The sequence below is a fragment of the Numenius arquata genome, chromosome Z (genome assembly GCF_964106895.1).
Source record: "Numenius arquata chromosome Z, bNumArq3.hap1.1, whole genome shotgun sequence".
NCBI lineage: Eukaryota > Metazoa > Chordata > Aves > Charadriiformes > Scolopacidae > Numenius > Numenius arquata.
Genome location: NC_133616.1, coordinates 22,549,274 through 22,575,305, shown reverse-complemented (window position 1 = coordinate 22,575,305; position 26,032 = coordinate 22,549,274). Strand labels below are relative to the sequence as shown.

The window sequence follows — 26,032 nt, the reverse complement described above, 5'->3', positions numbered from 1 at the left end:
AGGAATAACGTTCCAGTGTTGCCTTAAGTTTACTGAGTGGCAGAGGAGCATGAACAACCCATGCTGAAGTAAGGGCTTAGGCAAGATGTTGCCTTACTAACACGTCCTTCTATTTATTAGAGAAGCTGCGGTGATGCAACTTTTTCTATTCTTACAATGCCCATACATAACCTTGTGGAAATCAGAATATTAAAAACTAAGAGTTTTTTCTTGAGATTGGCATTGGATAGTTTTCAAACCGCTATCATAGAAAGAAAATTTTTAAATGATGTAAGCATATAACCATCTGCTGACAGTAAGGATTTTCAGCTCTGGTGGTATCTGTTGTACAATCCATACATCCTACCTCCATCTTTATATTCTTTCTCTCTCTTTATATTCTTTCTCTCTCTCTCTCTCAAAAGATAGTGTAGTTTTGAGTTTTGGGAGTGATCTGTCTGTGTGTGTTTGGGTTTTGTTTGGGATTTTTTGTTCAGGTTTGTTTTTTAAAAAGGACTTAAGTTCCTAGAAATTCTTCTGCTTTTGAGGTTTTTGGGGGTGGGTGTGTGTTTGGATTTTTTTTTGGACTTAAGTTCCTAGAAACTCTTCTGCTCACAGGTGCTCATTTTTAAGGTCTTACCTTTTCTACAACCAATACTTCTGGGAAAAGTTCACGTCTTAGAACTTCATTAGTTTTTACACTAAGAACACACTCTGACTAAGCGTAAGGAGGTTGAGCCTGCTGAACCTAAAGCCCACACGGGAAAAGTGACCATATTCCAAAATAAGGCAGCTTCTGTTGCAATAGTCATAGGATGGTAGCTTTAAGCAGTTTGGACATCATTCAGACATTCAAGTCAAAAGTATCTTAATTGATACCAAAGTAGTAAGTGTCACATCAATGGGAAAAGTTGTTTTAAGATTGAATTATTAAGAAAAATTGTATTCAGTGAACTTTCTTCATATTTAATGGAAAAGTTTCTCCTTAATCAGAACAAAACTATTATGGCAAGTGATAAATTTGGCAATGCAATCTTTCTCAAAGTATTTTAAAATATTTTTACATTCATCCCATATTTCTCCTACTGCTACGGTCATGGTCAACAGCCTCACTATCAACAGACAACGAAACAGACAAAGAAAACAAAACACAGTAAACTCTACAGTCACTGCTGACAACACACAGGTTTGTGTTCCCAAAAATGAAGCAGTTTGCACACAAGCATTCTAATCGCTATGGGACACTCTGTGGAACAGCTGGTTATACCCTCCAATCAGCTTTATCTGAACTGCATATATACTCCTGAAGCTGTCCTTAAAGCAGCACTCCATGCAAACTACTAACACCGCCTCCCTTATTGCCATGGTGGTCACCAACAATGCTGGCAGTAGAAGCAGTCCAAGCAAACAAGGCTTCAGACTTCTGGATGACTTCTACTGCAAGCTTCTGTCCCCTCAGGTATTTCACCCTGGGATATCACAAATGCCTACCAAATAGTCAAATCAGGTGTCTTCCCTACTGTAAATAGAACTGTATCAACCATAGAAGACTTTTGTCCATTTTACTTATGCTATATGGGAAGATAGCATAAAAATGCCAAAGCCAGAAATACCATGGCAGCTTTATTCAATAGAGATTGGTGCTGGTGTGGCACAACAACAAAGTACCAATCATATATGCAAGACCTCTCAGTTTTTCCTGCTCTTCTGACATTTAGTCTAACCATTAGAGTACTTGGCCACTGCTAGACAGCAAGGTGAAGTTGAGGTCATACAAAAAAAAAAAAAAAAAAGACTAAAGAGAAAAAGAATACAAACATTAGGAAACACCAGGTAAACAACTGTGGCAATCATTCTGTGACTCTAAAGTAAGGCTATATATCCAAAAGTATATAGTTAATTTTTTAAAAAGTACATTGTAATAAAAAGCATTTTAATGTTTGGAAGTTTAGCACTGCTCTTCCACTCTACATGAAATTGAACTGTATTTGTAAAGAAGGTGTTTATAACTGGCATTTGGAAATTAAAAAAAAAAGCTGGCTAGTAACTCATTATGAAAAATCATTTACAATGTATAGTAGCTCCTGCAGATATTAGCAAACAAATTACGTTATGTTTCAGATAACAATTATGTCTGGTAAGACAAATTGCAAATGTAGAAGAAAAAAAATAGTAAAATTCTTGAAAGGACATTGGGTCACTGCTAATGACTCTGATGAGGAAAAACATGACATAGTTATTCAGAGTCAAAGGGTGATTTGGAACTCATCTGATGAGGACTAGCACCAGGTACAATAGCGGTCGCTGCCCTTCCCCTGAGGGAAGAGCGACAGCTGGAGGAATAAGGAGGAACACTGTCTTTTAGTCAGTTGTAGAGATGGACAGCTCAGTCTGTACCATGAGGCCAAAACTGATCTTTGAAAATACCCTATAATGTCTGCTAAACAAAAATAAAGAAAAAAGTACTCATGTGAAGACCATCTAAATGAAAGGGACCTTGGTGAGAGGGAAACCCCACAGCAGATGGGAAACATTCTTTATGTAGAATGAGCCTGTAATCATTCACCCTTTACAATACAACCCAAATCCTTACTTCCCCACTTTATTGCTGGCAAAATTAACTGAAGAGTGTTACAGATGACTTATAGAGAAGAACAAATCACTGCTTTGGCTAAGCTACAGTTTTGCAGACATTATTTTCACAGATTTCAGCTGGACTTCACTGCCTGAAGGGCTCTGGGTACTCAAGAGACCTATATATCTTTCTTTAAACGAGCAAAGGTGGTTGTCCTGGAGACCATTTACTCAACTCAAATACATGCAAGAAGACCAACTTACAATATTTTTACAGAACCATGGAAGTATCTACCACACACTAATTTAAACATAAACAGAAAACGTCACGAGCACTGTCACTTCTGTGACTTTATCAGTTACCTGTATGTATTTCATACCTCTGCTCACTTAGTGGATATGTTTAAATATTGAGTATTTTTCAAGTCTGCAGTTATTAGACATTATGTCTTACTAGAATTGTATCAACAGTTCATATTTAAATGATGAAGGCATAATAAACCAAGGTGTTTACCTGTTATGAGAAACCTGTAGTTCTGCTAATAGTTGATTTTTAAACCACTGATCAAAATCCACACTATCAAATAGTTCATAAGCAGCCAGTCCAACCGCATTATACACTGGGGAAAAACAATAGTTATGCTTATCGTCTGCTTAGATGTTTGATTTTTAATACTAAGTAATCTGACTAATTTAAGTTTCAAAAAACATTTTTGATAACCTGAACGTAATAAAGAAAACAAAACTAAAGCATATCTTTCTGAAGAAAGATATCAGACCATGGTGAAGGGAACTCTGGAGGAAATTTTAGTAAAAGAAAGGTATTACAGAAGAAAATTCAGATTCTTTAAAACAGTTAAGTCATAAGAACAACAAAGATCTTATTCTAACATCAAGAATGGTTCCATCAGAGGTCTTGGACAATTCTTTTCTTTTGCCATAAGATCTCCTTACTTGTAAAATGGACAGAGTATCTGCATGGAAGCACTGTAGCTCATTTATTTGCAGAGAAGGAAGGACAGGACAGTAAGGGAGATTGTTTAAGGGTCTGTTTTACAAAAAAAAGCTGAAAAAAGCACCATGTTTTTACATAAGCTTTTTGAAAAGTGAGGACTGACATCAAGTGAACGGAGAAATAGGATTTAGGTCCTACTTTCCAAGTGTCTTAAAAAAATATCTTGCAAAGTCTTCAAATAATTTTTAAGAAGTCAAGCACATACACAGAAGTGGCTCTGCTGCTTCAAAGGTAAAGTAAAATTTAATTTACCAGCATCTTTAATCAGTATAGCACTGGTATCTTCCATGTTGGTAGATCCTACAAGACAAAGTTAAAATAAAGAAGAAAAACATAACTGAAACAAAGAACACAAGCAACTTTGGACTTACACACTTTAAGCATGCTGTGAATTAAGACTGTTTCACTATTTTTGTTTTATTCACAAGTTTAGTTATTTCGGTTTCAATAATTTCTTCAGTGAATATACTACAATTAAATCTCTGCTTTCACACTATTTTTGACTGACTTCTTCGGAGCTGAACATTTTTAACAACAACATGCATATAAGTCAGAAGCATGTAGTTTAAATGAACAGACTCAAAACCTGCAAATGGCTGAAGACTATCGACCATGTGTCGACCATTTCCAACAGTCCTAGACCTACTTCCTATATACTTTATATATGTGTGCATGTGTACTTACAATGTATAAGTAATGATTTTCCAAAATCATAAGAATTAATGAATTATTAATATCATCTAGTACTTCAACAGTAACTCTCAAGTTGGAAACATCCAGAAATGGCTACTAGGAGCTTCAGGAGAAAAAGAAAAAAAAAGTATGTGTACGGTTTAGCATGGAATTACTAACTTCCATAATTCTTTGAAAACAAAATAATTGTCAACCCTGTTGTAAGGAACCTTTTACCATTCCCAGTACCACAGCACAGCGAGCTACCCTGAAACATGTACACAATGTGTTTTATGAAGAGATTCTGTGAAGTCAGAAATCGCTCTCAAATAATGAGTGTTTACTTCTATTTAATAGAAAGTACTGACCCATTCTCACAAGTTCAAATATAACTGTTTTCAGTCAGGTAAGGTACAACCTGGCGAAACAACCTAAGCTGAGATGTTGGGGAAAACAAAGTGGCAGCTACCACTCATTGTCTTTCATGGCCACTACAAAACTTAGTTTGGGGGTGAAAAATCATAGAATAGAATAAAAGAAAACTTGAATCGTTCATCAGTCTATGAAGACTTCAGTCTTCATGCAGAAAAACACTGAATTTTTTAAGAGATTCTTCAGATTTGGAAAGTCCTCTAGACTCTCCAAAACGACAGCATAACTTGAACTTTTTCTTTTAAAGGTTTTTTTTCCCAGGATTTTTGCAGAGATGTGACAGAAGTACCATAAACTCCCTTGCAACATTTGAATAGGAAGTTCCCAGTAAAAAACAACCTACAGAATTTACTAAGCTTGTCAACCCCTCTCAAGAAAGCCTGAAACCTCATGAAAGTAGAAATGCCCCAAATTCTGTCAGTCATCTAAAACAGTTATGACAAAAAGTAAATAAACCTTACGATTATTCATAGATACACACTGCATTTTCCTTATGGTAGGTTTAGAAATAATTTTAATTTTTGTCCTTTCAAAAATACAGACTGAATGCACTATATAAAATTAGATATCACAAGGTAAAATTGTTTAACAGTTGACGAAAGCAAATGTAAAGAATTCTACATTTTACAGTTCCTTTATCTTTTAAAGAACTTACCTTGTAGACCGCGAACCATTTCCAAAAGCACAGGGGTAAGAGTCTGATTATATTCATGGAAAATATCAATAAAAAGAACTTCTGTGCATGGCTGAAAAATTAAAAAATCTGTTTTAGAATATATCAAAATAAGGACAATTAAAACACATGTTATTTAAGTGCTGAGTACCTCAAACCAGAGGTCATAATTTAAAATGCAATATACTGTAGCAAAATTAGTACTATATGAACTACCACTGTCCCTACTACTCACTATGCTTAACCCTAGCAAGAGTTTGATGGCTGTACCTATACCAGCCACTTCTGCAGCAGAAGAACAACCGGTCTGTGGAGCAAAACAGCTGGTGTTGAGGAGCCAGTGACCATAATGTGGGTATGTTACAGTTTACTTTTGGATTAGTTCTAGTGGAATCATCTGGACTGAATACCCGTTTGCACATGGAACACACTAGATGCACAGGGTTTGAGGTTTTTAGTTTTAAAATGAGAGTAATCCAGCAAATAAACTTTGAGATCTCTCGGCAAAGCAAAGCAAATCACAGCAGAGATAACTGGGAGATTCAGTACAACAGCATACTTTTGATCTGAACTAAAATGCTAAGGTAGATGCATCTGAAACTTTCTTCATTCATCATGTCTACTAACAAAGTCATAAGTGATACTACCAGTTACCAGTTTAAAGAGACAACTCCTATTGGGTTTAATCACCATCAGATACTACACAATACAAATGCTGAAGCACGCTCCTTTTCTCTCCTGCCTAAAATGTGAAGTGCATAGTTTCCAGTGTATTTCAGCATGTTTGAACATCGACAAAGGAACAGGGTTAATTTATACTAATTCTAATGAAATTTCCTTAAATAAAGATATTTTTTTTTAAAGCACAAGCTTATCTTTCTACCAAGTATCGTATTTCTTGGCTACAAGATTATCAAGAAATGCATCCAGAAATGTTGAATGGTTTTCTGTCAAATAGAAACACTTACTCTGAGACTGTATTTCCAAGAATCTCCTCCTGTCTCTTCTACAGCTATTATTTCACAACAAAGAAGAAAAAGTATTATCATTATTATTATTAACTATGGTTCAAATAAAGTTTAATATTTAGAAATGTGGGTATCAAACTACTAAGAAATCTCTTGTTATGAAAACAATCTCTAGAGACTGCAGGAAATAAATCAGTCAATATTGCAATAAGCAATTTGTAGAAACAATGTGGATACGAAACTCTTACACTAATATCAAAATAAACCGCAACCAAGTATTCAACGCATTTCTTACTAAAGCCTTCTGGGTCCTCTTCCCACATGGTTAATTCTTCCTTTGTCAGCAAGAAATAGTGAGTGACTAATCTTCTACATATTTCCATTAGTGTTGGATATGTGAAAAATGCTGTCTTTATCTTATGTGCTTCAAGAGTTTCAGGACTGCTATCTGAAATAAAACACGGACAATTCCAAATTACAATTAAGTGGCTTAGTGATTAAATAGTAGTCTAGTAAAATTAGAAAGAAATCGATAGGAAATTCTTATCCTCAGAGGAAAAATAGAAAAAAAAATACATTTTCATGGCAGACTTTCATAACAGACTTTCAGGTGGTACTTTTTTTAAGGAAGTCAAACTCCCAAATTAATTTACTTTTAAGAGAGTTCTTTTACAGCACAATTACACTGAATGATCATTAAGGCTTCACAAAGTATTTATGTAATGCTTTTCAGCTGCTATGTAGATGAAAAGAAAAACTATTACCTGCTGGTTTTAGAAATTTTTTTTCATTTAGCGTTACTGAATTTAAAAGCACACAGAACTCAAAGAAAGATTCATTTATACCTAATCAGAAAGTTTATCCGAATACAATCTTAAAAATAACTTGGGTTTTTAGGAGTTAACAGTGCTTAAAGAAAGCATCAATAAATTCAAATACTGGACGTTATACAGCCAACACAAACACTATATACCAGTCAGAAATTAAGAAAAATAAATATTCTATTTTAACTTTTTTTCATCACCCGGTACTCAGAAAGTCAAATACTATAGCCTCTATCAGAATGTGCAATATTCTTTTTGTCTCAAATGCCCACATTTCTATTTCAAAACTTCAAACACAACTATGAACTTTTGCAATTAGAAATTTCTGTTAATAATCAGTGGATTTAGAACATTTTAATGTATAGTAAAGTTATGGAATAACACTGAAATACATCAGTATTTTGAAGAATTTTAAAGGCTGGGTTTGTGAAATCTTTCTGACGCATACCAGTGTCATGTATGTCCATGTTCATGAAACTTTTTTTTTTTCAAATTTAGAAAGAGAATGTTAATTGTTATCTAGGAATTGTCAAATACCAAACTAATATGCAAGGTTGTTTTTTTTCTTTAATACAGTTCAATTCTATTTTTCATTATCCCCACATTCAGCGTCATATGAAGATTCAGAATGACACACAGTCCTACAAAGCAGAATACTTAAACAGCTTTATACTCAACTGCATGCCACATTCACTGTGTTACCGTATTTCAGACTGCTGGTATTATTTAATTACAGCAAATACCTCATTTTATCAAACATTTCTCAAGGGAAAGATGCATCAAACCACTTGATGAAAATAAACCAAATTCCATACCTCAACACTTTTTAAAATTAGTTCAATGAATACTAAACAATCAACAGAGGAAAGATATTCATGCTCCTTCCGTATTTAAAATTACTTTAGCAAGTCAATGTCTTTATATATTAATACTTTAACCACCAAATTAAAAATTGTCAATATAGAGACAGAAGCACATATTACTAAATATTAAAACATGAAGTACTTCAAAAGAATGTCTTTAAGGAGTTTTACTCTTGGGAAAAACTAGCAAAACGTTTCTCTAGATATAAAAAAAATTTTTTAGTAAATAACAGCAGTACCTTCAATATTCTTGGATGGCTTGTAAGCATAATTTTTTACAATCATCTTAATGAGGTTCATGCACTGTACAATAAACCGCTCAAATACAATTCCTTCACCAGCTTCTGTGAAAACATAGCTTACAGCAAACTCCAATGACCTCTGAATCAAAGGGGTGAATGAAAAAGGATGTTGATCCAGGAAGTCCAAAAGCTAAAAATTAAGGAAGTAGAAGGGCGAGAAATAGAGAAATCAAATTACTTTTTGTGCAAGTCTTATTAAATGCTTTCATAAACTAGTTATCAAAAACAAGTGCCAATTTATATAAAATTATAGAAAACACACAGACAGGAGAAGAGATCAGTATTAATGGTTAACAAAACATTAATTTGTCCTGACTTTTTTGATTCTTGTTCAAAATTACTTTTTTTAAGCAACAATATCCATTTTCAACTAGACCAGCTTGCTAGCAACACAGTATATAAAACATATCAGTCCCACTCAAAACCCTGAACATTTTAGCAGGTAATTCATCCCTATTAGAATTATTCTAAGTAAAAGAGACATGAGGGAAATAACGTTTTAGTCTTTTTTTCTCCCCCTCCACTGCAGTACAAGCACTTACTTCCTCAGCTTAGCTTTTCCAACTAGTGGTCTAGAATGCACAGGTCAATTCCTTTAATCTCCTCTACCACTGCAAACATGCTTAAGCCTGAATTCTTGCATCTGAATTTCTACAGGTGGTAGATTATCTATTAATAAAGTGTATTGTCTCTTCAGGTCTATGAAAAAAAGATGCACATGCCTCACATACATATAGGAAGTACTATAACAAAGACTAAAAATGTTGGGTCAGAGCACCTTCAGTTCAATTTTGGTGAAGCTGACAGGTGCCTCCCACTTCTGATAATTAGGGTGAATATTTAATTATGATACATGGCCCCAAAATAGAATCTGAAAACAATAGGAATTCTGTAGGTTTTGTATCTTTCAAAAACAGAGCAAGTGACAATGCTAAAATTACCTTCCAATAATATATGCAATTAATGGTTACACAGAATTAGCTGACAACTCCGAATGTATTATATAACACAAAAGTAACAAAGGGTAAGAGAGGTTTTTTTGTTAATTTTCTTTCAATAAACTAGAAGTGGCCAGTTATTCCATAGAACTAACAGGGCCTTAGAAATTGCAATCTAACTACTTATAAAAGACAGGATGAAAAGTTTATCTCTTCATTATTCATCAATGCTGATACCAATGTTCTAGCAAAACTTCCAGAATTCTTTTCTGAGCAAAATCCTAGCTAAATAATTCACTTATGGAATGCATTTGACTTGTTTGAGCTAAGGAAATGTATTCTTCACTCCTGCAACTTATGTTAGCATGAGTAAACAGACATTATTTTCCTTAAAAAAATTTCAAAAATTTATTTCATGACAAAGAATTTTTAAGTTGTAGTTCCTTCCTTATCTTTAAAAGATCTGAAACCTATTGGCTTTAAGGCACATAAATATCTGAACAGGGACTGCTCCTCCAGCACAGTAAACTATTCAGTAACCGAACACAGAATTTACTTACCACTTTAGTGAAAAGAATTATAGTCTTTTCTAGACGATCTCTGCATACATTTTCTGCTCTTATACTTCTACCTGGTAAATCAGATATTTAAAAACTATCACTTTTTCAGACTTTCCTTTTCTTTCTGGAGAGCTCAGTTTTAAAAAATTAGCATGGGAGAACAACTTGTTTTATCTGTAGTTGAGGGATTACAACAGCCAGAAAAAAGTTCTATGGCAGAATAAATTCAAAGTCAAATTCAAGGTAATGAGTACAGGGGAAAAAATAAATAAAAATATCTAACCATTACTTTCAGCTGCAGTGAAATTCTCTGTAACTGATCAGAATAAAACAATTGGGACATCATTACAGACAATTCAAGTATAAAAGACAGTTAAAATAATGCAAGTAAATGCTAGCATAGACAAGAAGCAAAAAGGCATTGAAAAGTTGAAAATGCCCTTTTAATGAAACCAAGATATATTCCTACTACATAATAGTACACGCTTTTCTAGAAACTCCACCTTAAAAAATAATTGATTATGGACACAGGAAAACATTCTGAATTTACAAAAAAACAAATTAAGTTTTTTTTAAAAAAGAGAAAAACAAAAAGAGCCATAATGAAGGCATGCAGGCAAAACCAATGATATAATAAATGTAAACACTAATCTTGTAAGGTAGTTGTGCCTGCTTTTACAAAACAACTTATTGATTAGAAAAGTGGAAATGGGAAGCTTCAGCTTAGTTCTTAACTCAGGACATTCAAAACCCCACACTCCTAATGTTCTAGGGGACTATGATAAACACCAAGCTTCAGGATGGGATGGCCTCAATTCAGTCTATCAAAGTTAGGCAACTATCTTGCCAAAAATCAAAGAAGGGCCAGAAAAAGCATGACTACAGTTTAGCAAAAGGAGCAAACAGTTGAATGCAAAGAAGTTGGCATTTTAGAAGAGCAAAAAAGCTATTTTATTTTGGCACTGAACACAGTGGCAGCTTCCATCTTTTCTAGAAACAAGGCTCAGACTCCAAATCAATCCCGCTTGCCTAATTACAGAATCCTGAGTCCAAGTACATTCATTTGTATCAAAAAGTTCTTTCTACTCAGTTTCGACATCTACTCGCAGAAAAAGTGCTGTTGAATCCTAAAAGAATGACCAGGCAGGCTTCAAATGAAGGAATGGCTCACATCAGGTCTTCTACAAGTACACACGCAAGAAAAGAGAAGTGAGTTAAGCTAGCGCTGAGCAACACTGCCGAACATCTCCCTTTTGATTGCTTCAGGTAACTTCCCTTCAAAAGCACTAACACCTGCTAATTATGCTTATATTTCTGTTGACTGTGCTAACCTGCGGTTGCCTGTCTCAGACTACTGCTCTTCCAGTTATAAAGTACATGCATCTGAATGTGGCCTGTATTTCCCATTTGATACTTAGCAAAAATATATGGCAAACTCCAGAAAAAAAGAAAAAACATAAAACTCTCCCAAAGAAGAAAACTCAAGATGATCTCAGTTATGGTAGCATCTCCATATTTTAGTATGGACACCTTGTCAAACCATGGCTTAATTTTTTTTTCAATTGGCTTTATCACACCAAGTATAATTTTAATGGGATTTTGGTCTGTTGATATAGAAGGTCATTTTTAACAAAGTCTTTTCAAATAGTTTCAGCAGCATTTAAAGTAATAGTTTTGCACTTATAAAAAAAAACCCTTGCACTTAAATGATTATTGATGATGTACTAAACTGTATTACGCTTTCATCCAGCTTCTAATATTGAACAACCAATACAAGGAAAAATATCCAGATACTTACTACACTCCAGAAACTGTTTTAGCCGTTCAAACACTGCATGTAAAAAACCCTGAAAAATATAAAAGCATAAGTGTCTTTTAAAGATGAAGCTTATTTTGCACTGTATTATGAGAAGTTGAACCAAACTGAAGTCAGTTCAGATCTATTACTAGCTCAGACTTCACCTTATCACTTTTAACTGAACTCATTCATTTTCTTGGACAAACAATTTCTTCATAAAACAAATAACTAGGTCACTAGCACACTGCATCAATGATCCAAACTGACCTTACTGGTACTATACAAACAGCATAGCATCTCTAATAGAAGGAGGTATAGGTAAATATAAACATATGTTTTACAATCTGCTTATCCAGATCTTTCCTAGTTTAGGATGTAGGTTGTAGGTACCCAATTCCTCCAAAGCAGGCATTGTCTGGGGTTAAGTAAGATGCTTGGGTTTCTTTCTTCCCCCCAATGGGCTGCATACCACAGGCTTTCATCTCAATCAGACAAATTCTGGTTTATTCTATCAATAGAATTTGACAGGACAAATGTGCCATTACGTTCATCATTAAATGAAAACACCCTCTTCAAATGATGGGGGAGAGTACATATAAGGCATCTTTCAGTAGGCAACAGGGGTGTCACTATCATGTAAATTTCCATTTTTAAACATCATACCATTGGCGTCACAGAGTTTAGAAACTACCTCGGATCTGATAGTTCTTAACTGATGGGAGGACAACTTTCAGAGCGTATTGCTTGATCTTGCTTTACATAACACAAATGTGTGCCTTTCAACAATTTTTAAACACTGCTCTAACAACACTCAAAATCATCACATAGGATTTCTAATCTAGAACTAGAAACAGATATATGGCACTTACCATCACCTCCACATTCCAATGAGGTTCTACAAACCCATGGACTGTCAGTTTACGAAGCACTAGGAAAAAAACCAGTTACTTGTACAGATATTTCTTAGCCCATGTTCCAACAGATTTCAGAAAGCAATTACAGTTACAGTTGCCGTGCCTTTCTTCCAATTCTCCATATTAAAAAATACATTTAATTTTGGGCCTTTGGATGACTCAACCATACCTAATATGAATCTAATCTTAGTGAAATAACTTTAAAGATCAGTACATTATGTGTAAAACAATGAAGAGAATTCCAAGAATTACTGCATCAAGAATTATGCAAAAGCTGCAAGTATTCAACCTCTGAAAAGTCCTGCAGCAGGAAAAGGGCCAAGTAAAGTCAATTAGGGCCCATAAGCCATCTTGTGAATTTTCTCAGGTTTAGCACTGCCAATAACCCAGAGAAGCTACATGCTGCACCTTCTGAAACAATTCAAGAGTGGTATCATCTATGTTGCAAGCACTGTACACAAATATCTCAATTCTTCAAAGCAGCAAAGTACAGCAAGTATATGTATACATGTTCTTGACCATTGGCCTAATATCTAAACTGACTGCTAAGGCTACGTCTTGACTAAGCACAAGGTAAACATATCCCAACAAAAGCTGTAACTCAGCTTCCTCTGTCAAGTGCCTACAGACGGATAGATGCAAACCTAAATTACAACACATGTAAAAAAGCATCCTGTTATGTCCTACACTTTCCCACCTCCTAGACATTGACTTCTTACAACATGCATATCAGAATGGTACATACTGAGAAATAAGAGTACATTCTCACCCTTCCGTGTGAATAACCCTCCTTGTGCCTTGCTAAAGGTACAAGTAAAATAAACCAAGATTACTGTTTTTTCCAACAGGCATGGCTTTGTTAAAGAATGCTAACTCTTTACCAAAGAAATCTTAATCATTCATTGTGAAGAAACTTAATTGATTCCTTATAGTTAATATCATTTTGTATTATTACCTTTCAACGACAACAAGGTTCTTTCTAGTGAATTTGTGGCTGCAGCTTCATCCCCCGCACAAACTTGCTGTAGGAATGTATCGGTATGATGATTCCACAGGGAACACGCAAAGCTATAAATACCTGATGCAAGCTGCAAAAAGAAGAAAAGACCAACAATATATTTGATTACTGAATTTGGCTATAGCATAATCAATTCCTAAATTTTAAAGGCCAGTTTAGAATGTTAAAAATATTTAATCCACCTTCTTGTAGATCATGGGCCATAGTGTTTCGCTTGCTTCTTTGTTGTACTGAGTTGTACTGATCCAAAGATCTGAAGATGTTATGATAGCCTCACCTGCTTCCTTGATTACTTGGTCCATGACTCTACCACTTCAAAGATAACTAAATAGGCCTTCTTTCTTATCTGATTTTCATTAAAAACAGCCTCAGTCAATAGTAGGGTATGAGGCTTCAAAAAACTATCAGCTCTCTTTATCGCTTCCTCTCCCACAAGATTTAAACTGTTTGTCTTAACAGCATAGTTAATATCTGAATCAGCTTATTCTGGGACACAGTGGTTACATGCCTTTAATAAATACAGTATTGAAATGCCTACACTGAAACTTTATTTTTTTTTATAGCTGCAAACCCTGACTTTTTGCCTCAAAGTATTTAAAATACCAAATGACAAACAGTTTCTAATCAGCTAGCACTGAACAGATCTCAGACTTAATTCACGTTAGAGTTTCCAAACAGTGCTTACCTAATAAGATATCTAAAGTATAAACAGAAGATAAAGAATTTCTTATTCAGTTATGGTAGCACTTGACAACTTCATAGTTAAAGGAAGAAACTGCACTTAGTCTGCTACATGTTACATCAATGGGATCAAAAGCACATATGACCTGTTTATTTGGTTTCTTTGACTGAGTAAAGTGAGACAGTAAAAACTCTTGATAACTATTCAGTGATGTGTTTGTGGAATTGCAGAAACACATCACTGCATAACTACCAGTGGTTTCAACCTACTCATGTTTTGGGGTTAGACTCTGGGTATTGGGGCAGGTGTCTCTTAAACAGAATACACTAATACTAACCATAATAGTAACCAGTAACAATTCAGATGAAAAAAAAAAAACCACAAGAAAACAAAACAACAACAAAAAAACCCACAAAACCAAACTCAGAGCAGCAACAGTAGTCCTAATAATAGAATATACTGCGAATAAACTCATTTGTTAGTCATCAGATCAGTGTACTTTAGTACTAAAAAAATTTAAAACAATAATTGCTTTATAAAAATTGGAGGGACAGAACCACAAACGCACATACTATCCACTAGGAGGGTCCACCACATTTTTACATTTGAGGTCATTCAACTAGCAATTATAATTTGTATTACTGCAGGACCTAAAGACTTAGTCAAGGGGCAAGGCTGCCTTAAATTCCTCCAGTTGGTAAAACATGCAAAGTGTGATGGTGGTGGTAAAAAGATACCCAAGCTAAAGAATAAATATGAAATAGCTTCATAAATGAAAACTGTTCACGACGAATAGTAAAAGAAAAGAGGGCAGAGCTGTTCAATGTTGGATATTCAATGTTGTTCAATGTAAAAGGCTGCCAAAGATCATGAGGATTCCTATACAAGATTCCTATTTACTAGTGTATTTCAAAGATTCAGCAATTTCCAAAGCAGAAAAGAAATCAGAACAATCACAGAAACCCTCACTGAAGTTCAGCAGAGAGACTAAACTGAATGGTGTGTATCCAGTAGCAGAGAAGGTACCCAAAACCTTCTCGTACTTTATGGCAGGACTGTAAAGAAAAGTGGTTCTAGACAGAAGTTGTGCAGAACATCACAGTCAGGTAAAAAAAAAAAAAAAAAAAAAAGTTTTTCAGAGAAACTGTAAAAATTTGACAGCATTCTTTCAAAACCAGGGCCAAGAAGTAACAGGAAGACTCAAAAGCTAACTGTCAAATGGATTAAGGGAAAAAAACATAACTGGTATTTTTGATTATTTGCAGTAATTTTGTGATGTCACTTCTCCAGTATGTGCTATATGGCTATGTGCTATTACTAAAAAAAAAAAAAAAATATTCAAATACTAGAGGTTTTAACACATGCAATCAATTTATTCCAAAAAGTAGCATACATTTCTATTAAATAGAAAAATAAAACTCACTGGTTTTACTTCCAAGGGCCACCATCCTCATTTAACAGACTAAGTCCAGAAAAATAGGCTCAAAAGAAAGTAGATGTTTTTAAGCGTACCACCAATGGTATAAAACCAGATGTCACATTTTTCTGTTTGTACTAAAGCAGTCCATTCTACCTTGAAGACTGTTAACGTTGTTACAGTCATAACTGTATTACTCAGCAGAAAGATGAAGTTATAAATAAGCTTCATTTACAAGTTAGAGTATCATAATCTGTATCATTTTTCTTTTTAAACCTCAGGTAACAGAGTTCAGTTATTCGCACGTCTGAAGCGGTCTCACTCTAAGAATAAAAAAATATTCAAAGAAAATACCAGGCTGGAAAAATGGCATTCCGTAAGGAAAATGGTGTTACAAACTTAATGAGCTTCTTGGAAATGGTAAGATGGTGGAAATACAGCAAAGGTACTGTTGGACACGACAACTTTAAGGACAAATGCTGTAAATTCCTGTAGTGCTTGCATCCTGTAAATTCATTTCTATCCCTCTATTGGGACAGAAAGATGCTATGGATTTGGCTACTTTATCAAGGTGGGGCTTGGGTTTTGATTTTTTGCTACATCCTGAGCATTAACAGTATTTTCAGCTGCATAACCAGGCTGTAAAAGCAACACTTTGATTTAGGAGAACTCTAGAAAATAAGTCACTATCTCGCTCACTTTATTGCTTTGGAATTAGTATCTGTGAATATGTCGAAACCGGTATTGTTCAGTTATCCAGATCATGTATTATGGCCGAACAAATTTCAAAATAGAAACAAATATTTCCTATGCAGAGATTATATTCATCCATACCTATGACAATAGAGGCAGAGAGAGAAAACACTGTTCCTTTACACACCCAGTTCATAGGAACATATCATCATTTCAGTCCCACCCTGTTAGAAGAGCCAGCATGCAATTCCTCAAACTCCTGACGAAATCTCACCTTAATGATTACACTGACAGAATTTTTTTAATACATAGATAAATAGGTAACACCTCAGAAAGAGTCTTCATTATCTGCACAATAATCTTTCCTTTAAAATGAAAGAATAAAATAAAATTCTGAAAATTCAAACACAACATGTTGTAAAGGACGTTTAGCTCACTACATTCAGTTAACTGTACTACATCATTGCCTAACTCCATATGTGACTGGAAATGCAACAGCCTACAGCCAAAGGTAAATCTGTGTTCTAATTAGTGGATTCTTACAATGGAGAATTTTAAGCTGCGTGAAATAAGATCTGGCATTTGCATTGACATCTTGCCTTTTAGTTAACCTGGAGAAAAGTTGATCTGGGAAAACCCCAATCAAACACATTCCCACTGGTGATAAAAGCCAAAAATACTGTAGTATGGAAGCCTAAAAATGAGTTTTTAAAGACTATATTGAATGATGAATCCAGAGCACACTTCCAAAACCACTGGAAATTCATATGTAATAAGATCTGCTGTATGGCATGATAACATAAGGCTGACATGCAGATATTGTTCTGCAAATGAAGCTCTGCTTCTTAACACAAGTTATTACAATAATACGCAAGCTGCATGCAAAACTAATAAAGATCTCAAAAACATTTCAACTAGAAACTGACTTCCAGTTGTTTCATAGTGTACACATAATCACCAAAGTAAGAGCACTTCCGTATCAAAAGCAGGCATTAAAGTCAATGTATCTGCCACTAATGCACGGCCAGCTAACCACTGGAAGTGGCAAGCATGTGAAGTACATGGTTTGCACGCTCCACAATATTGCATCGCATTACTTACATCGTAGAAAAGTTTCCTATCTGCAGCGAGCCGTTTGGATGCCAGAGTCTTTGTAACATGATAAAAGGTAAGCAGCGCTCTGTGTTGTCGAAGATCATCCTGGACTTTCACAGATTCTAGAAGAGTGGGTATAAGTTCTGGCCATTGCCTCGGGCAGTCCACCCTGGCAACTTTAGCAATCAGTACAGAGATCTGAGTTGCTATCTGCAAAAAAGCAAAATAAAAAGCAAAATAAAACAGATACCATAGAAGTCAAAGATAATTTAGGAAATTTACAATGCAGAAATGAATAGCCAAATAAAACCTGAATAAAATAAAAAAGCAGTGTGCATTCCTAGATTTTTGTGTAGTTTTTCTCGAAGTATTTTTAAGTTTGCTGAATGCAAATAAATGTGGAGAAAAAAAAAATTGTCTTCCATCTTACGTTTATAGTAAATATTTGCATGAAGCGCTAAGCTGGGTACCTTGTTCAAATTTTACATAAAGATCACTAAATTTATTTGTTCTAGAAACCACTTAAATGAAGAAATAGATATTTGGGAACCACTTTTTACTTAGTGATCTTTTCTATGGCTTTCTACAAACAAACACAGGCTGCTGAATACAAACTACCCTTCTTTCTGCTGTACCTGAGTTTTAGGTTTTAGACAGAGATGTTCCCTTCCTCCAGGCACACGTACCTGTAAGCCATGGTCCTCTCCCAGTGGCTGAAGGTGGGACTCTCACTTGTTCCTCCAGATCCTCACACCAGGGGCAGCTACACCACCCCCACCATCTGACCCCCACTCGCACCGGTGTTGCCAGTAGCTGGCACCTAGTCCTTGCAGCCACAACACACAATCAACAGTGAGGCTACAAAGATAGTTAAGGGATTCAAGCAGAAGGCAGGACAGATGGTGGAAATTAGGCACAGGGCTTGTTCAGACACTGGTACTGACCAGACATGGTTTACACATGACTGGCCCTTTTCATACCCTCTGTCTATTCCCCACTTCACTGCTCCACAACTCCCTTCCCCTAAACATTCCTCAGTAAATTTTGTATGGTCCTTCATAACGCCACCTCAAAACAGCCAAAAACGTCATGTTCTTGTTTCTCCGTTCTTATCCCATTCTCATTGAAAAGGCGTCAACATTTGATTGGAAAACCTTAATGAAGCAGATGCTCTCACCAACATACCCTTACAATTACCAACATGCTTCCAGCCTAGAGAAGAAGGCGCCTTCTTAATGCTATCAAAAAAAATCCAAGCAACTTAGGGGCATATGAGGGAATAGCCATACCCTCCTTTACTGCTCCCTTAGCTGTTTCATCTGATGCCTGACCACCCCACAAAACTTCCTTCAATATTCACTCCCACCCACTTGCTTAGGAAGAATTAATTGCTTCAGAAAACTGACATCAACGTTTGCAAAGAAGAGCTGTAGGTCATATTTATTTTTGGATCAAGTGATGTTGATCAGCAGGAGGGAGCAAATAATCTCTTTTCCATATAACAACTTCTCCAGGGATGCTAAGAGTACTTTTTCCTTGAGGACTGGCTTTTTAAGTGAAACAAAATCTTCTGTCATACATTTTGAGCAGTATTTTGCTCCTCTGTTCCCTCCATATGGTAAATATCTTCAGAAGGCATGGAAATTATGCTCCAAACATATGGTATGTTCTGTTTTTCTTCTCCCCCTCCCCTGGAAGTCAGCTCATATCATCACATCTCAATACTATGTCTAATTCTTTTTTTTTTTCTTTTTATATATAAAATGGTCATAATTTCTCTACCTTCAATGATGCAGAAAGCACAAGCAGATAGCAACTGTGTTATGAAGTATCTGTGACTGGAAAAGAGCACTCATCGGGAACACAACATACCAAAATTCAGGCATATCAAGCAGACTGGGGACTAAATGAAAGGTGCCTCTGAAAAGAAACCTCAAGATATCTACAACACGTACTGGGGAACAGGGAAGAAAGGGAGATGGACTCTGTGAAGATACTTGAATATCCCAACAATTGTTTGGGTGGTCATTTAGAAGCAGGCTGCTGGCATAAAATAAAACAAAATCCTCCACATCTGAAAAGACTACATCCCAAAAGTATCATAAGGAGAGAAAAATAAATAAATAAAGCTGCTAGTCTATAAACTGTCAGTTAAAAAGGTTCCAATCTCAGCCTGCAACTATAGTCTCAGAAGTTCACAATGGTTCATTTATAGTTATAAATTACACTATTGTCTTAGCAGGCAAACTGATTAGATACTAATGGAGGTATGCAAAAATAATTGATAAAAAGTTTGAACTGTGTTAATTACAACGCATTTAACATTTGATTTTTAGAAATTTAAATGTCATGGAACCACTTCAAAATTAAATATTTGATAAATTTTATACTACCTAGTAGCAGCATAAATGACACACACTTTATGGCCCAACATAATATACTTCATAGTTATTTTTAGTTGAAATAAAGAAAAAAGTAGTATTTAGTCATGTTTTTTACATTGAAACTATACCTGCACAACAAGATGCTTTCTATGTCTACCTACATTTTAAAAAATTGCATTTGAAACAAAAACTTTAAATTCTAGTCAAAATTGTCATTGCATCAAGGTCTTCTACAAAGAATAAATTACCCTAATTTTGATACGTTGCTCTAGTCCTACAGATAACATTAATCCTACCAAAGGATCCTGAAAAAATGAAACTGAACTATCTGCAAATGGAAGCTTGTTTGCTGTACTTTTTTTTTAAGCTTTACCTTATGCAAATCATTTCTATATTTTCTTAAAATCATTCTTTAAGACCTAGTTTAAAACATTAGACCATACTTCCTTACAGAATCTCATACTTACATGAGCAAGAATAAGTTAGCAGAAGGAAGACTGATTCATATAGAGTATTTTGAGCCCCTAACATTAGCTCTATTCTCAATTTAACAACAAATCCTTATTCTAACGAAAATAGTAGCTTAATATTAGTCTCTTTATGTAAAACAAGAGACTATGATACTGAAGCTTTATTATGCCTATGTAAATTCATTAATGCTGTGATTAGACAAGTGACAGCAATACTCTTAGGTGGGTTTATGCAGCAGCATTCTCAACAGCTCATTCCTGCTACACTACCACCACACTTCCTTGTATGGCTATGCTGGAGTCAGATCAGGGAACAGATACAGCTGAAAAAAGAAAAATCACGCAGGGAGAGAAGGTTATTTTTGAACTCCATCCATTCCCTCAACCCCATCACCAAATGGTTGCATAAACAGCGAGGGACAACATAAGCTGCTACTGCAACAGAAAACAAACCAAAGAGACAAAACATGTTGAATTATGATCTATTGGAAAAAGATCTCACCTCAATATAAAGATCTGTCTGAAAGGCAACACATGAATTGCCACTTGTAAACTTTAATATTATTATTATTAAAAACTTTGTAAAGAGAGAAATCAAATTACATATCAATACAACCGTTTGCTGGGAAAGCAATAATTGTTCACTACTAACCTGATTCACGGGCTCATTAAAGTTGGTGATGAGTCCAGCACGCAATGTAGTTTTTTCTTCTTCAGAAAGCGCACTGACAAGATATATTTATTAGAATATTGTTTCATTTTCAATAAAAGCAACAATTCACATTTATAATTATTTTCTCACTTATTTGCTAGACACAGAAGTTAAAAGATCACTTCCATTTGTACATCTGTGTTTGACTGGATAAAGATTATTTTTACACACCATTTTCTTTAAACTGTTGTATTTCAGTTTGATAATCTATCAAGAGAACATCCCTTGTTTTTCCACTCTCTCAAAGATATTTTAAAAGAACACTGAAATAGACAAATATTTATGAGGCCTTTTAACCTCAGGTTTTGATGTGACCTTTGTAAACACAAATGGCAAAAGAGAATATTCACAAAGGTAACCAGATATATTATGAAAATAAGGAAAAACTGTACAAAATATAAACTGATTGTTATTATACAGTCATTACTGTATGACTGCCTATTGACTTGAGCATTATTTTGTCCCTGTATACTAACTAACAGATAATTACAAAAAGGTATAAGGCAATCATGGTACCAGATGACAGCTCTTTTTGAAAAAGCAATAATCTTTTTCCACTACAAATCCTTTTCTCCAAGCAAGTCATATAGGTACACTTAAAAATATGCATCTTATGAAAAGCAAACCTTTGAGGGAAAGACATATTTATATAGTCTTAAAAAATGTAAGAAAAACTAGTAAGAATGATAAAATCTAAGCCCTAAAGGTTAACTTTCTTTCAAGTGAAGCTTTAAACTCAGTTTAAGGCTACAAATTACAGTATCAGATCATTCCTCCACTACTTCATACTTTGTATGACCCATGTAATCAAACTGCTTTTAAAAATGCTTTATTGGTATTTATAAATTATACAATCAGAAAAAAAATAAATCAACTTGCATTTACTGATAGCAGCTAGAAAGCTGTTTCTTGTACATGAAACACTTAAGTTATCATACAGGGTTGTTTAGATGAAACTGTTTTACCTACCGTTGCAATGATTTAGAAGCATGCATTCAATCATGACATCTAATCATGACATCTCAAAGAAGTCTAGTGGCTGGAAACCAAGATTAAACACACTAACAAAACTACTTCCTGTTGTCTTATCTCAGACACAGATACTAACCTATTAGTTTTGTACAGTGAGATTTAAAATGATGCCTAAAGCTCCCTAAAACGGAGCTTTTACACTAATCTAGAAAAATACTAAATATTCATCTCAAAGTAATAAAAAACAGAGATAGGATTTATCCTAAGATCGAACATTTGCAACAATATTCTAGTTTTCACTTTTATCCCCTCTGCATATAACAAAAGTACTCACCGTTTCCTAAATCATAGGCTTATCATTCTTAGTACACAAGGGGGGCAAATTATTGTTTCACTGGTGACTCTGAACTGCACACTAGGTTTTATTTTCAAAGGCAGTTTATAGCACTCAGGAACCACATTTAAATGATTATTTTTTTTTAATCAAGACTTAAGCTTTAAGATATTTTTACATAAAATTAAGTTATGCCCAAAAACATTTTGGGTAAAGCTTAGAAATATTTCTACAATAGTAAAAGTTTTTCTGTAGGGAACTATTTCAGTTATTAATCTAAAATGACTAGATGACATTCTAGGGAAATAAATTCCTACGGGTTTTTTGGGGTTTTTTTTGGTTTTGTGGGGTTTTTTTTAATACAAAAATGCAATATATAATTTCCACACATACAGGCAAACTACTATTAACGCAATTAAGAAATCTAATCTCATTTAAATGTAGCTTGTACAATAACTCACTTTCAGGGATACCTGAAAGCACCTTAAAAAAACTGGTTTGTTAAGAAAAAATTGCTCTACTGTATTATTTCATTTCGCTTACTTCGAGCTCATGAGAACCCTGCCCTAATTATTTTTTCATAACTATAATAATCATATCAGATGCATATACCAAGAGCAGCAAGCATTCAATTTGTTACTGAAAATAAATAAAAACGCTGTAAACAAGCTTTTGCCATTTTACAAGCAAAACACAGGAAGAAAAGCAGGATGAACACCTCAAATAGAAAAGCTTGTGATAAGCAAAGTTGGCAACGAGTAATGAAAAAATAAAATCTAAGAAATCGGTGCAGACGCAAGCGTTATGCTGCTTTGTGTGACAGGAACCGGGGGATCTCCAAGGGCCGTTCAGGCGATGGGACAGCGACATCTCCTGGAGACAGTATGTCCCGCCACGGGGACACACACCCCCCTCGCAGGAAGCACCGACATCCCCACCGGCAGCACCCTCTTCTCCCGCCTTTAACGCGCTGCAACCCAGGTCCAGGCAGGAGTTCGCTGATGATTCCAAACTGGGAGGGCTGGCCGACACTCCAGAGGGCTGTACCACCATCCAGCGTGACCTGGACAGGCTGGAGAGCTGGGCAGAGAAGAACCTAATGCGGTTCAACAAGGGCAAGTGTAGGGTCCTGCACCTGGGGAGGAAGAACCCCAGGCACCAATACAGGTCAGGGGTGGACCTGCTGGAAAGCACTTCTGAGGAGAAGGATCTGGGGGTCCTGGTGGATAGTAAACTATCCATGAGCCAGCAATGTGTCGTTGTTGCCAAGAGGGCCAATGGAATCCTGGGCTGCATAGGGAAGAACGTACCCAGTAGGTCAAGGGAGGTCATTCTCCCCCTCTACTCTGCACTGTAGAGTGAGGCCGCAACTGGCCACAACTGGAGTACTGTTGTGAGGCCACAACTGGAATACTGCATCCAGTTCTGGGCTCCCCAGTTCAAGAGAGACAGCGCAGGGCAACAAGGATGATTAAAGGATTGGAGCACCTCCCTTAGGAGGAAAGGCTCAAAGAGCTGGGGCTCTTTAGCCTGGAGAAAAGAAGGCTGAGGGGAGACCTCATCTATGTTTACAAGTACCTAAAGGGTGGGTTGAAGGAGGATAGAGCTGGACTCTTTTCAGTGGTTTCCAGCGAGAAGACGAGGGACAATGGGCACAAGCTGGAACATAGGAAGTTCTACTCAAATATGAGGAAAAACTTCTTTACAGTGAGGGTGACAGAGCACTGGAACAGGCTGCCCAGGGAGGCTGTGGAGTGCCCTTCTCTGGAGATTTTCAAGACCCGCCTTGATGCAGTCCTGGGTAATGTGCTCTGGGCAATCCTGCTTTAGCAGGGGAGTTGGACTAGATGATCTCTAGAGGTCCCTTCCAACTCTGACAATTCCGTGATTCCGTGAGTTACAGGCAGGCCAGCAATTGGGAAGGGTGCCGGTCACTCAACTGAACTACAAAAATTAAAGCAAGTTCTTCTAGAGATGAACTTCGAGGTATTTATGTTGTCATCTTTCACAATTTGCAATTTCAAAGTTCCTGATCTTTTTCTGTGTTTTGTGGTATGGGGAAACACATACCCAAATATTTTTAAAAAGTTCTTTTGGAAGTTTTCTTTTTTAAAAGTCTACTATTTCATAAACCAGAAATTCAAATCTGAAGGGCTATTTATAGTTATCATGCAAACTTAAAATGCTGGATTTGAGAAGTATTATTAAAGTTGCCAACATGGTAATCAAATCAGAGAACAAAGTCCACAAAAGACAGGATTTAACAGTAATTTACTTTAAAATCAAAAACACATTCAAGAGAAGTTCTTAACAACACTTAAATCAAGAAAAGCTATTTCTGAAGAAATCAAAACCACCTAAAAAATCATAAACTGAGACCACCTTTTGAGAAGGCTGAGAACGATTTGAAAAATGGGCCAAATTGCCTGGAAAGAGGCTATGACGACCCTAGGCTCCTCGCCACAGAAATCTGGAAAGCTGCCTGAGAAAGCAGGAGGGAGAAAGTTCACAGGCCCATCTATAAAGTCACTCTCACTGGAGAATGCTGCTTTAAGTCCACAGCATATGGAGAGTAAGTAGCATAAACAGGACAGACAATACCGGTGAACATGTGCAAAATGCAAAATACTTGAGAAGCCTCATTTTTTCTAATTAAAAAAAAAAAAAAATTGTTTGCATTCGTTGTTCTGTATCTATGTACTTTAGCAAAATGAAACACTCAACTACTGTACCGTCCAAGGAATTCACAATCTCACCAATTTTCCTGCTTTGTAGAACTAGCAGCTGAGAAAACATGAATGCTCAGCAGAAGGGTAAAGCCGAAGGGTAAAGCCAGTCCTGCTTGCTTCATCTGAAACTAACTTCAGCACTCTTGTACAATAGACGTATTTAACTTATCGGGGAAGTTCTTCAGAGCCTGAAAGTTCTCCAAAAGCACACAAATATTCAAGAAAAATTGTTCTTAAAGAAACCATCTTCAGCACTGATTTAATAAGAAATTAAGGCTCTATGACCATATCTGTCTGCAAGAACTCTCCTCCAATTCTCGTAAGTCTTCAAACTATCCGGTGAACTTCAACTACATTTGGCAAAGAGCAGAAAGGTCAATGGTATTTTTTCCTTAGATCTTTTGAAAATCAACAGCTGAGTAAAGCAGATCAGAGAAAAAAAATCAGGTATCAGTCCTTTCCTTTGAGAGGCAGCAGAAACCAGACACCTCCTAACCCAACATCTGCTCTACCAAATAGGCTGGGTAGATCAGAACTTTGAGGTACTACCACGGATGGACATGGGACAGCTGCTGATGTGACAGACCAGATGAACGATGAGAATTTTGCAAGGACAACAAAAATACAGCCTTTACAATGAAACCTTCAAAAATCATGGTATCCAAACACAACCGTTCGCAAAATTATCAACCGAGAAATCACAGTTTAAAAGCAGCATTTCTCAAAATGTCCTCAACATATTCTGTTAAGAGTGACCCGGATAACTGCAAAATACTGACAAGATGTCACATACGAGAAATTTAGAAAGCAAATTAGGAATGGAGAAAAAATTGGACATACAATGGAAATTTAATACGTATTTACCACATGGAATCTTTAACAGCAGACATTTTCAAAACTTTATTTTAAACATTGTGTTAAATTTGCAATAGAAAAATTAGAAATAGGAAAAATTGGACTTCTACTAGAAATTTAATATAGATTTACCCCATAGAATCATTAATAATAGTCAGT

The 26,032-nt window shown here is 35.7% G+C and overlaps 1 protein-coding gene across 1 annotated transcript in view; it reads right to left on the bottom strand.

Annotated features, from left to right (window-relative positions):
• The window catches only part of IPO11 (importin 11), an 80,406-nt gene that overhangs the window by 46,909 nt on the left and 7,465 nt on the right, over positions 1-26,032 (bottom strand). The window contains exons 4-15 of the mRNA XM_074165828.1: positions 20,924-20,996; positions 17,424-17,627; positions 13,468-13,600; positions 12,468-12,526; positions 11,599-11,647; positions 9,801-9,871; positions 8,240-8,432; positions 6,609-6,761; positions 6,314-6,357; positions 5,328-5,418; positions 3,821-3,868; positions 3,068-3,173 (exon numbers count right to left, since the gene is read on the bottom strand). Of these exons, the coding sequence (XP_074021929.1) occupies positions 3,068-3,173; positions 3,821-3,868; positions 5,328-5,418; positions 6,314-6,357; positions 6,609-6,761; positions 8,240-8,432; positions 9,801-9,871; positions 11,599-11,647; positions 12,468-12,526; positions 13,468-13,600; positions 17,424-17,627; positions 20,924-20,996 (1,224 nt within the window). The remainder of the gene's footprint in view (positions 1-3,067; positions 3,174-3,820; positions 3,869-5,327; positions 5,419-6,313; positions 6,358-6,608; positions 6,762-8,239; positions 8,433-9,800; positions 9,872-11,598; positions 11,648-12,467; positions 12,527-13,467; positions 13,601-17,423; positions 17,628-20,923; positions 20,997-26,032) is intronic.